This window comes from Pseudophryne corroboree, chromosome 4, assembly GCF_028390025.1.
Source record: "Pseudophryne corroboree isolate aPseCor3 chromosome 4, aPseCor3.hap2, whole genome shotgun sequence".
NCBI classification, from domain to species: domain Eukaryota; kingdom Metazoa; phylum Chordata; class Amphibia; order Anura; family Myobatrachidae; genus Pseudophryne; species Pseudophryne corroboree.
The window spans coordinates 298,282,665-298,298,704 of record NC_086447.1 but is presented as its reverse complement, the minus strand read 5'-3'; the positions used below and the strand labels follow the sequence as shown (position 1 = coordinate 298,298,704).

Genomic DNA, 16,040 nt, shown 5'->3' with positions numbered 1-16,040 from the left:
CAGGCTCATTCTGCGGCTGGATTGCCGCATCCAAAATCAGTAAAAGCCCATTCCACAAGGAAGGTGGGCTCTTCTTGGGCGGCTGCCCGAGGGGTCTCGGCATTACAGCTTTGCCGAGCAGCTACTTGGTCGGGTTCAAACACCTTTGCAAAGTTCTACAAGTTTGATACCCTGGCTGAGGAGGACCTTGAGTTTCTCATTCGGTGCTGCAGAGTCATCCGCACTCTCCCGCCCGTTTGGGTGCTTTGGTATAATACCCATGGTCCTTACGGAGTCCCCAGCATCCACTAGGACGTTAGAGAAAATAAGATTTTACTTACCGGTAAATCTATTTCTCATAGTCCGTAGTGGATGCTGGGCGCCCGTCAGAAGTGCGGACTTCTTCTCCAATACTTGTATATAGTTATTGCTTAAATAAGGGTTATGTTATGGTTGCATCAGGTTTGTCTGATGCTCTGTTGTTGTTCATACTGTTAACTGGGTATGTTTATCACGAGTTATACGGTGTGATTGGTGTGGCTGGTATGAGTGTTACCCTGGATTCCAAAATCCTTTCCTTGTACTGTCAGCTCTTCCGGGCACAGTTTCCTTAACTGAGGTCTGGAGGAGGGGCATAGAGGGAGGAGCCAGAGCACACCAGTAGTCCTAATTCTTTCTTAAAGTGCCCTGTCTCCTGCGGAGCCCGTCTATTCCCCATAGTCCTTACGGAGTCCCCAGCATCCACTACGGACTACGAGAAATAGATTTACCTGTAAGTAAAATCTTATTTTTCCCATTAAACGCAGATTTTCTAGGGTGAGTGCTTCACTCTCTATTGTGTAGGAAATTTGTGTTCTAAATCTGTGTGTGAGAATACCTAGATTTAAGATGGCTTGTATTGCATTTTTGTAGTTGAGGGCTCTCTAGTTCCTCCTATCCTTATCCTATCCTATCCTATCCCTATAATATTAATGCACTGTCCAAATGTTGGTTCAGAAACAACTGAAGACTACAAGATTTATAGCTCTGTTCTACTAATCAGCAGGTAATTAACAAAGAAAAAGGTAAATGATGGAGCCCAAGTATAGTCACAGCAAGGGCTTTCACACAGTGTGATTATTAAGCAACTTAACATCCCAGCACGTGCCATGTATAAAGATTTTGGTCTGTTCTGTCTACTTGTAATTCTGAATAGCATGGCTGTAAAAGAGCCATAATGATTTTTGGAGCACCTTTGACAGTATCTTTGTGACTAAGCTTAACTTACTGATGTTTCACAAGTAAAATGTCTATGGTAATTACCAGATGTATTACCTGTTCCCACTCAAAATTACAGGACTTTACCCGGGCTTCACCCACTCTGTGGTATGCCCTCCCACGCACAATAAGACTCTCCACTAGTCTCCAAACCTTTAAACGTTCCCTGAAAACTCATCTCTTCAGACAAGCCTACCAAATTCCTGACCCACACACACAACCTTCAATGCTTCCCTATCCAGTTACATTCCCTCTGCACAGTCCCCATAACCTCACATTTTGTCTTCTAACATTGCTGGGTGATCATATCATATACAACCCACTAAGAAGCTAGCAATCTGGGGAAACATTATGTAACAGGTTGCATCTATCCTTGTGTATCAATACCTATTTCCCTCTAGATTGTAAGCTTGCGAGCAGGGCCTTCCTACCGCTATGTCTGTCTGTGCCCTGTTTTGTTCTATAACTGTTGTTCTAATTGTAAAGCGCAACGGAATATGCTGCGCTATATAAGAAACTGCTAATAAATAAATAATTATCAGAACGGAAACATGAGGAAAAACCACTTCAGCAAAGGACTTGTTTTCATAATATACAATACTGTGCAAAAGTTTTAGGCAGGTGTGGAAAAAATTGCTGCAAAGTATGTATGCTTTCAAAAATAGAAGTGTTAATAGTTTTCATTTTGTTAATTGATAAAAATAAAGTGAATGAACAGAAGAGAAATCTAAATCAACTCTATTTAAAAATCTAAATGAAATCACACTTTGCCTTCAAAAGAGCATCAATTCTTCTAGGTATACTTGGACAAGGAGGTTGGTCTAAACATCTGAGATAACTAACCATAGATCTTCTGTGCATGTAGGCTTGCTCAAATCCTCCTGTCTCCATGTAATCCCAGACAGACTCATTGATTTTAAGATGAGGGCTTTGTGGGGGGCCACATCATCACTTTCAGGGCTCCTTTTTCTTTACGCTGAAAATAGTTCTTAATGAGATTGGTTGCATGTTTGGTGTCATTTTCCTGCTGCAGAATATAAATTTGGAGCCAATCCGGTGCCTCCCTGATGGTAATACACGATGGATAAAGTAACTGCCTGTACTGCACCAACATACCCTATTCCTTTCATAGTGTGTATGGTCACAACCACATGTCATTTGAGTGGCTTCCTTGTGGAAGAATGGTGCTGCCTTCTGCACCATTTCCTACAATGGCAGACTCCTTTATTGAGTTTACAGAAGAATGTTGGGCCACCAACCAAAGTGGTGGTCCAAAGCCCTATTATGTGAACGAATATTGGTATTAACGTTTTTTATCCACTACTTGTACATCTGAATTATGAAACATGCAGATATTTTTTTAAAATTGTGCCAGACCTGCATTTTGTGCTTGTAATTCTAATAAGATGTAAATCATCATACAGGGTATGCTGGATGATCGCATAACATATATTGCTGAAATCTGTTTTAAATAGCCACACATTTTGTGTTCTAGGTTTAAAATAAAAATCCATTTTCAGGTGACAAATATGCAGTGCTCTGTTAACTCATACAATTGCCTTGAAATACATATTATAGTCTACTATTCTTCATCAATCTCCCCAGGGCCTGAGTCATCTGCATCAGCATAAGGTGATTCATCGAGACATTAAGGGGCAAAATGTCTTGCTTACGGAGAATGCAGAAGTCAAGCTAGGTAAGCACATCTATGCACTTAATTTACACAATTGTGTAATGGGAGAATGATAGCACAAACACTTTGTGCATTTGAGTGATATTGACTATTTCAGTTCATATCTGGTATCAGGGAAGTGGAGGGGGCAGGGACATGAAGGCAAGGTGCTGTGGGGTGCAGAGCTTTAACAATGTGATTCATATCAAATTGAGTGAACACACCTTTCATCCCACCTACTCTCCTGGCTCTCAAATTTGGTGCAGTTGGAAAGGAGAGAACCAAGAGCAGAACCTTGGGGGATACCTACAGTTAGTGGAAGTGGGGGGAGGTGGAGTTATCAGAGGAGACGGAGAAGGAACGGTCAGAGATATAGCAGTATAACCAGGAGAGGTCAGTGTCAAGCATACCAAGGCAGTGAAGGATTTGCAGAAGGAGAGAGTGGTCCACAGGGGAATGGAGAAGATGGAAGAAAGACTAGAATGGGTCAAGCAGTGAGTGGGAGGATTGAAATGCGGTAAGGCAGTTGTAGACAATACACTCCAAGGAGTTTGGATGCAAAAGGGAGGAAAGAAATGGGTCAGTAGTTGGTGATAGTGTGTGGATCAAGGGTTGTTTTTGAGTGCATACTTGAAGGCAGAGGGGACAGTGCTTGATGAGAGGGAGAGATTAAAAGGTAGGCAGGAAGGGATAGGGTCAAGGTGGGGGGAAGGGATGGATGAGAACCATTACTTTCTTACCATATACATGAGTGAAAGTTCTTAGAGTTGGTAAGAGAGATGGGGACGGATGGTAAGAGAAAGAAGGTTGCTGATGGTGTGTTGGGATATGATGTCAAGACTTATGGAGTCAATTTTGGATGTGAAGTAAGTGACAAAGTCAGGAGCAGAGAGTGCAGACGGGAGTTGAGGTGGGGGTTGGCAGAGGAGTGAGTTGACTGTGGCAAAGAGGTGCCAGGGAGTTCCAAGACCAGGAAGAGATGAGGTGCTTGAAGTACGACTGAGCATAACTTTAAAATGGAGAAAGACGGCCTTAGCATGCGATTTCCTCCACTGACATTCGGTAGTTCTTGAGCATTTTTGCAGATATTTGGTGTGCTAGGGTTGAGGTACTGATCTGCGAGGGTGAATAGTGGTTGCTGGAGCAACCGAGTCAAAGCAGAAATAAGGGATAAATTGTATAATGAAGTGGCTTGTTCAGGGCATGAGAGAGAGAAAAGAGTTGAACGGGGAATATAGGGAAGTGGTGTCGATAGCCTTAATGTTACGATTAGTGATGGTAGCCTTAGGGAGGTAGAGCTGGAGTAGCAGAGAGATAGTAGTTAAAAGAAAAGATGGTGATCAGAGAGGGGAAATGGGGAGTAGGAGAAATCAAAAATTCCACAACGGTGTGTGAAGACCATATCAAGTGAGTTCCCATTCAGATCTCCACTGGGAGAGACCAAGCGAAGGTGAGAGGTTAAGGAGTTTATAGGCAGGGGATTTTGTGGGGATATCAATTGAGATGTTGAAATCACCTAAGATAATGGAGGGAATGTTAGAAGAGAGGAAGTGAGGAAGCCAGGAAGCAAAGTTGTCAAGGAATTTGGAGGGAATGCCAGGAAGGCAGTAAATGGCAGCTACGCAAAGATGAACAGGTTAGAAGAGGCGTATAGCATGGACCTCAAATGTAGTGAATTTAAGGGACGGTTCCTGGGGTATTAGTTGGTAGGAGTATCTAGAGGGTAAAATGACCCCAACACCACTGCTTTAACTAAATGGACCAAATAGCTTCCAGTCCTATCAGCATATGCATTATGAGAGTGGGCAGAAAACAATAACCTGTGATGGATTTTTAGCTATAAGACCATCAATCCACTCTTTTTGGCATGACACCCAAGCCACTCAGGATTAATCAAGCCTATCAGACAAGTATGGCTGCATAAGAGTTCTACAGGATGTATTTCCAGTTCCTGTCACCTAGATTGTCAATTCAGATACCTATATTTTAAAGAGATGAGCTTCAAAAATGTCCCAAACAATAGGTGAGAAATTAGAGCAAGTATGGACTTTTAAAAGTACCCCCGCCAGCTCACCTCCATGTTTTTACCCAGCTCCCATCTGCGTCCGCTAAAAGGGACACAAAACGAAAAAGGAATGCCCACATTGAAAACTTAAATCCAGCCCCAGGACAAGTGAAAAACTGGTCTGCTATAACCCTAGCTTTATAGTCTACCAATTGAGTCAAGGGGGTTAATAATTGAGCGGCCAAGCCCAGATCAGTCCTGGAGAAGGAGTGTACTGTATACAGTATGTGGGAAAAACAAATATTGCTTTACAGATGTGTTCTCATACATTATTGCTGCAGTTGCCCCAGCTGGTGGGCCAGGTACTGTGAGACTCTGGATGCACCAAAAGACTCTGCTGATTAATTTGATATGCAACACTTGTATTTCTGTGCCACTGACTCTCTGAATCTTTATGCAAAGTGCTACTATGCAAGTTCAGTTGTGGCTCATATACAGACTCAGTCGCACACAGATACAGATGTGTTCTCATACATCTAGACTTATATACAGCATGTGTCACGAGATGCCCAGCATGAGTGAGTCGCCAGGTCCCCATTCAACTTTGTGAACCTTTTTTTTGTTTGTTTTGTTACAAAAATGTGTCATATTTGTAGTGCGATGCAAGTAGTATGCACAAGTAGACTGTGCTGATTAATTTGACATATAACACTTGTACATTGTATGTGAGTCTGTATACGGAGCACAGCAAAACTTGTATGGGAAAAAAAGCTGTGACTGCTGCAGTACATCGTAGCACATCTAGTACAGTGACTTAGTCGCACACAGATCTACAAATGTTATACTGTATATCAGGGACGTGCAGTGAGCTAAATAGCTCTGGAGGCACTGGCTGGCACCAGAGCCAGGTTTACATGCAATATATGAGCCAAAGCATACATCTGGGCATTATACACAGGTGCAGCAGTATAAACTCCTTGAAATTTGGTGAGTTTTGATCAGAGGTGTGGGGGAAAGTTAGCCAGGTGAGGTACTGCATCACCTGCCATAGACTTTTTACTCCAGAGTTTTGGCTATAAAAATTATTAGAATAATGCAAAGAAGATATTTCAAACATATTCTTTGTATTTCTCTGACGTCCTAGTGGATGCTGGGACTTCCGTAAGGACCATGGGGAATAGCGGCTCCGCAGGAGACTGGGCACAAAAAGTAAAAGCTTTAGACTAGCTGGTGTGCACTGGCTCCTCCCCCTATGACCCTCCTCCAAGCCTCAGTTAGATTTTTGTGCCCGAACGAGAAGGGTGCATGCTAGGTGACTCTCCTGAGCTGCTTAGAAGTAAAAGTTTATATAGGTTTTTTATTTTCAGTGAGTCCTGCTGGCAACAGGCTCACTGCATCGTGGGACTAAGGGGAGAAGAAGCGAACTCACCTGCGTGCAGAGTGGATTGGGCTTCTTGGCTACTGGACATTAGCTCCAGAGGGACGATCACAGGTTCAGCCTGGATGGGTCCCGGAGCCGCGCCGCCGGCCCCCTTACAGAGCCAGAAGAGCGAAGAGGTCCGGAGAAATCGGCGGCAGAAGACGTTCCTGTCTTCAGATAAGGTAGCGCACAGCACTGCAGCTGTGCGCCATTGCTCTCAGCACACTTCACACTCCGGTCACTGAGGGTGCAGGGCGCTGGGGGGGAGCGCCCTGAGACGCAATAAAACATGTTTAAACCTTATATGGCTAAAGAAATACATCACATATAGCTCCTGGGCTATATGGATGCATTTCACCCCTGCCAGTTTTCCTAAAAAAAGCGGGAGAAAAGGCCGCCGTGAAGGGGGCGGAGCCTATCTCCTCAGCACACAAGCGCCATTTTCCCTCACAGTTCCGCTGGAAGGAAGGCTCCCAGACTCTCCCCTGCAGTCCTGCTACAGAATCAGGGTAAAACAAGAGAGGGGGGGGCACTATTGGCAGCTAATATAAAACAGCAGCTATAAAGGGAGTAACACTTACATAAGGTTATCCCTGTATATATATAGCGCTCTGGTGTGTGCTGGCAAACTCTCTCTCTGTCTCCCCAAAGGGCTCGTGGGGTCCTGTCCTCTTTCAGAGCATTCCCTGTGTGTGTGCTGGGTGTCGGTACGATTGTGTCGACATGTATGAGGAGGAAAATGATGTGGAAGCAGAGCAATTGCCTGTGTTAGTGATGTCACCCCCTAGGGAGTCGACACCTGACTGGATGGTCGTGTTTAAAGAATTACGTGACAGTGTCAGCACTTTGCAAAAAACTGTTGACGACATGAGACAGCCGGCAAATCAATTAGTGCCTGTTCAGGCGTCTCAGACACCGTCGGGGGCGCTAAAACGCCCGTTACCTCAGATGGTCGACACAGACCCAGACACGGATACTGAATCCAGTGTCGACGGTGAGGAGACAAACGTAATGTCCAGTAGGGCCACACGTTACATGATCACGGCAATGAAGGAGGCATTGAATATTTCTGACACTACAAGTACCACAAAAAGTGTATTATGTGGGGTGTGAAAAAACTACCAGTAGTTTTTCCTGAATCAGATGAATTAAATGAGGTGTGTGATAAAGCGTGGTTTTCCCCCGATAAAAAACTGCTGATTTCTAATAAATTATTGGCACTATACCCTTTCCCGCCAGAGGTTAGGGCACGTTGGGAAACACCCCCTAGGGTAGATAAGGCGCTCACACGCTTATCAAAACAAGTGGCGTTACCGTCTCCCGATACGGCCGCCCTTAAGGAACCAGCTGATAGAAGGCTGGAAAATGTCCTAAAAGGTATATACACACATACTGGTGTTATACTGCGACCAGCAATCGCCTCAGCCTGGATGTGCAGTGCTGGAGTGGCTTGGTCGGATTCCCTGACTGAAAATATTGATACCCTGGATAGGGACAGTATATTATTAATTATAGAGCATTTAAAGGATGCATTACTATATATGCGAGATGCACAGAGGGATATTTGCACCCTGGCATCTAGAGTGAGTGCGATGTCCATTTCTGCCAGAAGAGCGTTATGGACGCGACAGTGGTCAGGTGATGCAGATTCCAAACGACATATGGAAGTATTGCCGTATAAAGGGGAGGAGTTATTTGGGGTCGTTCTATCGGACCTGGTGGCCACAGCAACGGCTGGAAAATCCACCTTTTTACCCCAGGTCACCTCTCAGCAGAAAAAGACACCGTCTTTTCAAACTCAGTCCTTTCGTTCCCATAAGGGCAAGCGGGCAAAAGGCCACTCATTTCTGCCCCGGGGCAGAGGAAGGGGAAAAAGACTGCACCAGGCAGCCTCTTCCCAGGAGCAGAAGCCCTCCCCCGCTTCTGCCAAGTCTTCAGCATGACGCTGGGGCCTTACAAGCGGACTCAGGCACGGTGGGGGGCCGTCTCAAGAATTTCAGCGCGCAGTGGGCGCACTCGCAAGTGGACCCCTGGATCCTGCAGGTAGTATCACAGGGGTACAAATTGGAATTCGAGACGTCTCCCCCTCGCCGGTTCCTGAAGTCTGCTCTACCAACGTCTCCCTCCGACAGGGAGGCGGTAGTGGAAGCTATTCACAAGCTGTATTCCCAGCAGGTGATAATCAAGGTACCCCTCCTACAACAGGGAAAGGGGTATTATTCCACGCTGTTTGTGGTACCGAAGCCGGACGGCTCGGTGAGACCCATTTTAAATCTAAAATCCTTGAACACTTACATAAAAAGGTTCAAATTCAAGATGGAGTCACTCAGAGCAGTGATAGCGAACCTGGAAGAAGGGGACTATATGGTGTCTCTGGACATCAAAGATGCTTATCTCCATGTCCCAATCTACCCTTCTCACCAAGGGTACCTCAGGTTTGTGGTACAAAACTGTCATTATCAGTTTCAGACGCTGCCGTTTGGATTGTCCACGGCACCACGGGTCTTTACCAAGGTAATGGCCGAAATGATGATTCTTCTTCGAAGAAAAGGCGTCTTAATTATCCCTTACTTGGACGATCTCCTGATAAGGGCAAGGTCCAGGGAACAGTTAGAGGTCGGAGTAGCACTATCTCAGGTAGTGCTACGTCAGCACGGGTGGATCCTAAATATCCCAAAATCACAGCTGATTCCAACAACACGTCTACTGTTCCTGGGGATGATTCTGGACACAGTCCAGAAAAAGGTGTTTCTCCCGGAGGAGAAGGCCAGGGAGTTATCCGAGCTAGTCAGGAAACTCCTAAAACCAGGCCAAGTGTCAGTGCATCAATGCACGAGAGTCCTGGGAAAAATGGTGGCTTCTTACGAAGCGATTCCATTCGGAAGATTCCATGCAAGAACTTTTCAGTGGGATCTGCTGGACAAATGGTCCGGATCGCATCTTCAGATGCATCAGCGGATAACCCTATCTCCAAGGACAAGGGTGTCTCTCCTGTGGTGGTTACAGAGTGCTCATCTTCTAGAGGGCCGCAGATTCGGCATTCAGGATTGGATGCTGGTGACCACCGATGCCAGCCTGAGAGGCTGGGGAGCAGTCACACAGGGAAGAAATTTCCAGGGCTTGTGGTCAAGCATGGAAACGTCTCTTCACATAAATATCCTGGAACTAAGGGCCATTTACAATGCCCTAAGTCAAGCAAGGCCTCTGCTTCAGGGTCAGTCGGTATTGATTCAATCGGACAACATCACGGCAGTCGCCCACGTCAACAGACAGGGCGGCACAAGAAGCAGGAGGGCAATGGCAGAAGCTGCAAGGATTCTTCGCTGGGCGGAAAATCATGTGGTGGCACTGTCAGCAGTGTTCATTCCGGGAGTGGACAACTGGGAAGCAGACTTCCTCAGCAGACACGACCTCCACCCGGGGGAGTGGGGACTTCACCCAGAAGTCTTTCAAATGATTGTAAACCGTTGGGAAAAACCAAAGGTGGACATGATGGCGTCCCGTCTCAACAAAAAACTGGACAGATATTGCGCCAGGTCAAGGGACCCTCAGGCAATAGCGGTGGACGCTCTGGTAACACCGTGGGTGTACCAGTCGGTGTATGTGTTCCCTCCTCTGCCTCTCATTCCAAAAGTACTGAGAATCATAAGAAGGAGAGGAGTGAAGACTATACTCGTGGCTCCGGATTGACCAAGAAGAACTTGGTACCCGGAACTGCAAGAGATGCTCACGGAGGACCCGTGGCCTCTACCTCTAAGAAAGGACCTGCTCCAGCAGGGACCTTGTCTGTTCCAAGACTTACCGCGGCTGCGTTTGACGGCATGATGGTTGAACGCCGGATCCTGATGGAAAAAGGCATTCCAGATGAAGTCATCCCTACCCTGATCAAAGCCAGGAAGGATGTAACTGCGAAACATTATCACCGAATTTGGCGAAAATATGTTTCCTGGTGTGAGGCTAAGAAGGCCCCCACAGAGGAATTTCAACTGGGTCGTTTCCTGCATTTCCTGCAAGCTGGACTGTCTATGGGCCTAAAATTAGGATCCATTAAGGTTCAAATTTCGGCCCTGTCGATCTTCTTCCAGAAAGAACTGGCTTCATTGCTTGAAGTTCAGACGTTTGTCAAGGGGGTACTGCATATACAACCTCCTTTTGTGCCACCAGTGGCACCTTGGGATCTCAATGTAGTTTTAGGGTTCCTAAAATCACATTGGTTTGAACCACTCACCACTGTGGAATTAAAATATCTCACATGGAAGGTGGTCATGCTGTTAGCTCTGGCGTCAGCCAGGCGTGTCTCAGAAATGGCGGCTTTGTCATATAAAAGCCCTTACCTAATTTTTCATTCAGACAGGGCAGAATTGAGGACTCGTCCTCAATTTCTCCCTAAGGTGGTTTCAGCGTTTCACATGAACCAACCTATTGTGGTGCCTGCGGCTACTAGGGACTTGGAGGACTCCAAGTTGTTGGACGTAGTCAGGGCCCTGAAAATATATGTTTCCAGGACAGCTGGAGTCAGAAAATCTGACTCGCTGTTTATCCTGTATGCACCCAACAAGCTGGGTGCTCCTGCTTCTAAGCAGACGATTGCTCGTTGGATTTGTAGTACAATTCAGCTTGCACATTCTGTGGCAGGACTGCCACAGCCAAAATCTGTTAAAGCCCATTCCACAAGAAAAGTGGGCTCATCGTGGGCGGCTGCCCGAGGGGTCTCGGCTTTACAACTTTGCCGAGCAGCTACTTGGTCAGGGGCAAACACGTTTGCAAAATTTTACAAATTCGATACCCTGGCTGAGGAGGACCTGGAGTTCTCTCATTCGGTGCTGCAGAGTCATCCGCACTCTCCCGCCCGTTTGGGAGCTTTGGTATAATCCCCATGGTCCTTACGGAAGTCCCAGCATCCACTAGGACGTCAGAGAAAATAAGAATTTACTTACCGATAATTCTATTTCTCATAGTCCGTAGTGGATGCTGGGCGCCCATCCCAAGTGCGGATTGTCTGCAATACTTGTATATAGTTATTGTTTATTGTTGTGAGCCATCTTTTCAGAGGCTCCTACGTTTATCATACTGTTAACTGGGTTCAGATCACAGGTTGTACAGTGTGATTGGTGTGGCTGGTATGAGTCTTACCCGGGATTCAAAATCCTTCCTTATTATGTACGCTCGTCCGGGCACAGTATCCTAACTGAGGCTTGGAGGAGGGTCATAGGGGGAGGAGCCAGTGCACACCAGCTAGTCTAAAGCTTTTACTTTTTGTGCCCAGTCTCCTGCGGAGCCGCTATTCCCCATGGTCCTTACGGAAGTCCCAGCATCCACTACGGACTATGAGAAATAGAATTATCGGTAAGTAAATTCTTATTTTTTCATATACTTTATACAATCAAAACTCTGGCACAAACTTTAGTATGACAGGAAAGGCTCTGCCTCACCTGCCTCACCCCACCGCACGTCACTGCTGTATATCCAATTAATAAGTCTCCTCGTATGTCCTAGTCACATCGTGTTGCGAATGATACATTTTCTGCAAAAAAGAGGGTCTGTTTGGTACGACTGCAGCAGTGATATATGTGGACATATCTGTATACAAGTGTACTTATTAAATTAATCAGTACAATCTCTAGGTGTGTCCTAGTCACAGAAAAAGATGCCCAATGCCAGCAGAGTTGCACATGACCTGGAGGCTCACTTGAACCAGGAATATAGCGTATTAAGGCTAGATGTATGAGAACTCCTCTGTATCTGAGGGTGCTTTAATCTCCAGTAATTTACCAGACCCAACTCTGCTATAAGATTCACAAAGCCTCTCTGCCCATTACACTGATAACCCAGAAGCTTCATGCAATCTATTCAAAAGAGTGAAGTACAGATGTGTCTACCCTCATCTAGCCTCCCTGCATGTTAAACAGCTCTTTTAGTCATGCCATGCCATGGTGTGACTTGGTAGCGCCTAGCTAGTAATCTACCTATAAAGGTACAGGGGAGAGCCCTCTACACAGGAAATGTAACATCACCGCAGGGATCCTTGCCTCCCTCCATGTGCCTGCTCCCAGACTCCTGTGTCATCTGATTGCTCTGCCTGTGGTGATGTTGCGGTTTCTGCTGACTCTTGGAAATATGAAATAGCATTTATAGGTTTAGTTACGCGCTTCAGTTATCCTGCTTCCGCTGTCAGTTTTGGATTGCACTGCAGTCCCACCATTCCTTTTTTGGATTGCACTACAGTCCCACCATTCCATCTGCCACTGGTTGGAATGCATGAATTATGAAATGCATGAATTATGAAATGCAAATGAAAGTTTAATTGTAAAAGGTGTAGCCAGCGTTCAAATATGAGGTGTAAGTGACTTTAACAAAAAATGTTTTTATAGATTTGTGTACAGTGCAGTGAATGCGTGATTTTTATTCTTCACAACAGTGGATTTTGGTGTCAGCGCCCAGTTAGACAGGACAGTAGGCAGGAGAAATACCTTCATTGGCACCCCGTATTGGATGGCTCCTGAGGTGATTGCCTGTGATGAAAACCCAGATGCTACATATGACTTTAAGGTACGTTATTGATTTGTGATGCTAATGTAACTATCTAGGTGGTATTCTAGTATTGGAACAATATCCTATGTAGTTTATCTTGTTACAGAGACATCTTTCAAATTTCTAAAAACCTCTGGCAAAATAAGTTATAGCAAATCCTTTTTTTTATTCATTTGCAATCTGAAGTCAAATGATGCAATCTTTCAAGAAAGCTGCATTGATTTTATGCCTGAAGTAGAGTTTGCAGCCCTGGCCTCACAAACATTCCATTTTCAGCTCTCTTGGAAAACTCACAATTGACAGATTTTTACAATTACATTCTATTCAAAACTTGAGCAAACAATACAAGAACAAAGCTAGGATGGGGGTTCGCTATCTGGCCTGATAAGAAATACTTATTCAATTCTATGCCTATGATGTTTAATCCTATTACAAGCTTAAATCCCTACTGCAATACTTCAAGTGCTCGTTTTATTATAGGAAAAGAAAAAAGTCACTTATATAGTAGCAAATAATGACTCCGTATTTAATCAATTAGCAGGAGGTATGCTATTTTAATGGCCAAAACAATTGCTGAATTATTGTCCTGGTGTGTGGTGTTAAATTATAAGGTTGGCTTGGAAATGTGGCATTATATAAAAGTGTGTGCATGTATGTATGTATATATATATATGTGTATGTACGTATGTATATATATATATATATATATATATATATATATATATATATATACTTTTTTCTTTTCTTAATATTATGGATTTGGCCATTCTCATGAGCCACTCCTAAAACTTACTCTTCTCGATGTTCTCCAGTCATCCTTCTCCGAACTCTCTTCAGTGCCCAGGGAGGAGCAGTTGGTCCATATTTGCTATATTACTATTAATTGAGTTGCCAGTAAATTAAAGTAAGATTATTAAAAATTTCTATTAACACTAAAAAGTTATTATTACTGGTAAAATGCTATGACATTCATGTGTTTTTCACATAGTGGAAATTTAAGTTGAGAGTTTTACTTTAAAATAATGTTTTTTGATATATGGATCTAGTGTTCTGCTTTTATTATTATGGATCATTTTCCTCTCCTAGTAAAGCTGTATTTTCCAGGCTGGGCGTAAGCCTGACGAGTGCTGTGATTCTACACAGCTGTCCCACTTCAAGCCTCATTTCGTTTCACTGGGAAAGAAAAATAAAAAACAAGAAGGGAGCACCAGCCGAGACAGCGGGCGACAAACAATTCATCTTGTTCATTGTCGTTGTTCATCATGGTTGAAAGCCGCAGCCCATCACTATTGGAAAAGCATTTCCCGTCAATATAGAGTGACAGTGCCCTTACTTGTTCATTATTTTTCATTCCAAATAACATTTCTGTCCAGAAAACAGAAATTGATAGAATATCCCATAACATAAGTAGCTGTGAATCATTCATACATTCTAGAAGATTTTTTAATATATTCTCTGTTGCATCTTTTCCCCTATTCTTTTCCAGAGTGATTTGTGGTCCTTAGGAATAACAGCCATAGAGATGGCGGAAGGAGCTCCCCGTAAGTACAAGCTAATCTCAGTTGTTGGATTACTTTGTTGGACCTGTCTGCTATTGCGTTTAATGGTTTTAATGTGCAGCAAAGAAGTAAAACTACATGTAAGAGTCTTGCATTTTTCATGCACATATCACACTAATTACTATGGGGTCAATTCAATTAGGGGGTGAGTTTCCATTTGCAATGATGTAGATGCAACTGCAGTGGAACCCCTCCCCCCTCATCACCCCGTACCCACAGAATTTTGTAAGCAGCCCGGGAGTACAGAAAGACGCGCCTAATTGAATTGAGCCCTATGGATTCAGTTGTTATTGCATAATTTAGCAATGTGAGTAAACCAATTAAAATATTTGAATTGATTCAACTCTTACAATTTTGACTAATATATTTGATAGCTTATCCTGAGTGAACATCTTATCACCATTATCACCAGCTATATAAAGAAAATCTATCCCTCTATTTCCCTTGTTGTTCCCATTGTAATGCTTTCTGGCAAATATTTGTTCAGAATGTTGACAGGCCAACTTTCACAGTGTCAACATTATGAATGTTGACTGCTGATTTTGAGGTTGGACATAGAATAGACAAAAAGAGAAGACACAAAGGAACAAATAGACTAAGAGAAACAATGGACATTCTGACCGGGATGTAATGAAGTCAGAGTTTGGCGGCCATGCGTAATGCCGGACGAACTCGGACGTTTTTTTTAAAAGGGGCAATCATGTACAAGGCTAAACCATGCCTTGTACATGATTGCACCTTTAAAATGTCTAAGTTCAGCCAGCATCCCACATGGCAGCCGAACTCGGACTTCATTACATCCTGCCAACATTGTTAGTGGTGACACTTTTTATATGGTCTATGTGCCACTCCTGCTTTTTGGTCTGTTTAAATTGAACTGAACAGATGACAAGTGCTATACCAGAGGTTCTAAAACGCGGTCCTCAAGGCACCCCAACAGTCCAGGTTTTAGGTATATCCATGGCTCAGCACAGATGGTTAAATCAAATTGACCAAGGTGCTAATTAAGTCACATGTGGCCAAGCATGGATACATTTAAAACAAGGAGCGTTGGGGTGCCTTGAGGACCGCGTTTGGGAACCTCTGTGCTATACTATGGGCTGAAAATCATGTGCCGCTACTTTTATCATTTAGCTCCACGATGTATTGGGCACGCGCTTGACTTGAGAGTGATTGGTCTGCTGGTAGCTGAATTCTGGAGGAATACACACTCCAAATTTTACGTTTTATAGTGACAACAGCCGGCACGATTCTTGAAAAATCAGGGGACAGAAAGGCCTTACATGTCCAGTACAAATCTTGAGTAGTATCCCTAAGCATTATGTAATTTGGTTTGCATATTTCAAAAAGAATAGTGATCTATCACAAAAGTGCTAGGGTTAGTTGATTGATTACTCATGAAGTGCTACTAGAATCCAGTCAGAAGCCACTGGAGCATACTTTATGTAAGGCACTGTGTACTAGTTGGAGAATAATATAGGCATTCACCGCAACTTTCCTCTGCTCACCTTTAAGTCAAGCTGACTGTCCTTATATAAAAGTTAGGGTATGTACACACGGTGAGATCCTTGCTATGCCCGATTTTCACTTGCGATTTTCCTTGAACTCCCTGGAGCC

General features: G+C 44.2%; 1 protein-coding gene and 1 long non-coding RNA gene across 21 annotated transcripts in view; one reads left to right on the top strand and one right to left on the bottom strand.

Annotated features, from left to right (window-relative positions):
* The window catches only part of TNIK (TRAF2 and NCK interacting kinase), a 659,967-nt gene that overhangs the window by 378,518 nt on the left and 265,409 nt on the right, over positions 1-16,040 (top strand). For all 20 annotated transcript variants that reach the window (XM_063916233.1, XM_063916232.1, XM_063916239.1 and 17 more), the window contains exons 6-8: positions 2,842-2,932; positions 12,752-12,882; positions 14,351-14,405. In XM_063916233.1, the coding sequence (XP_063772303.1) occupies positions 2,842-2,932; positions 12,752-12,882; positions 14,351-14,405 (277 nt within the window). The remainder of the gene's footprint in view (positions 1-2,841; positions 2,933-12,751; positions 12,883-14,350; positions 14,406-16,040) is intronic.
* Positions 1-16,040, bottom strand: part of LOC134909414 (uncharacterized) — an 88,078-nt gene that overhangs the window by 31,495 nt on the left and 40,543 nt on the right. The window lies entirely within an intron of this gene.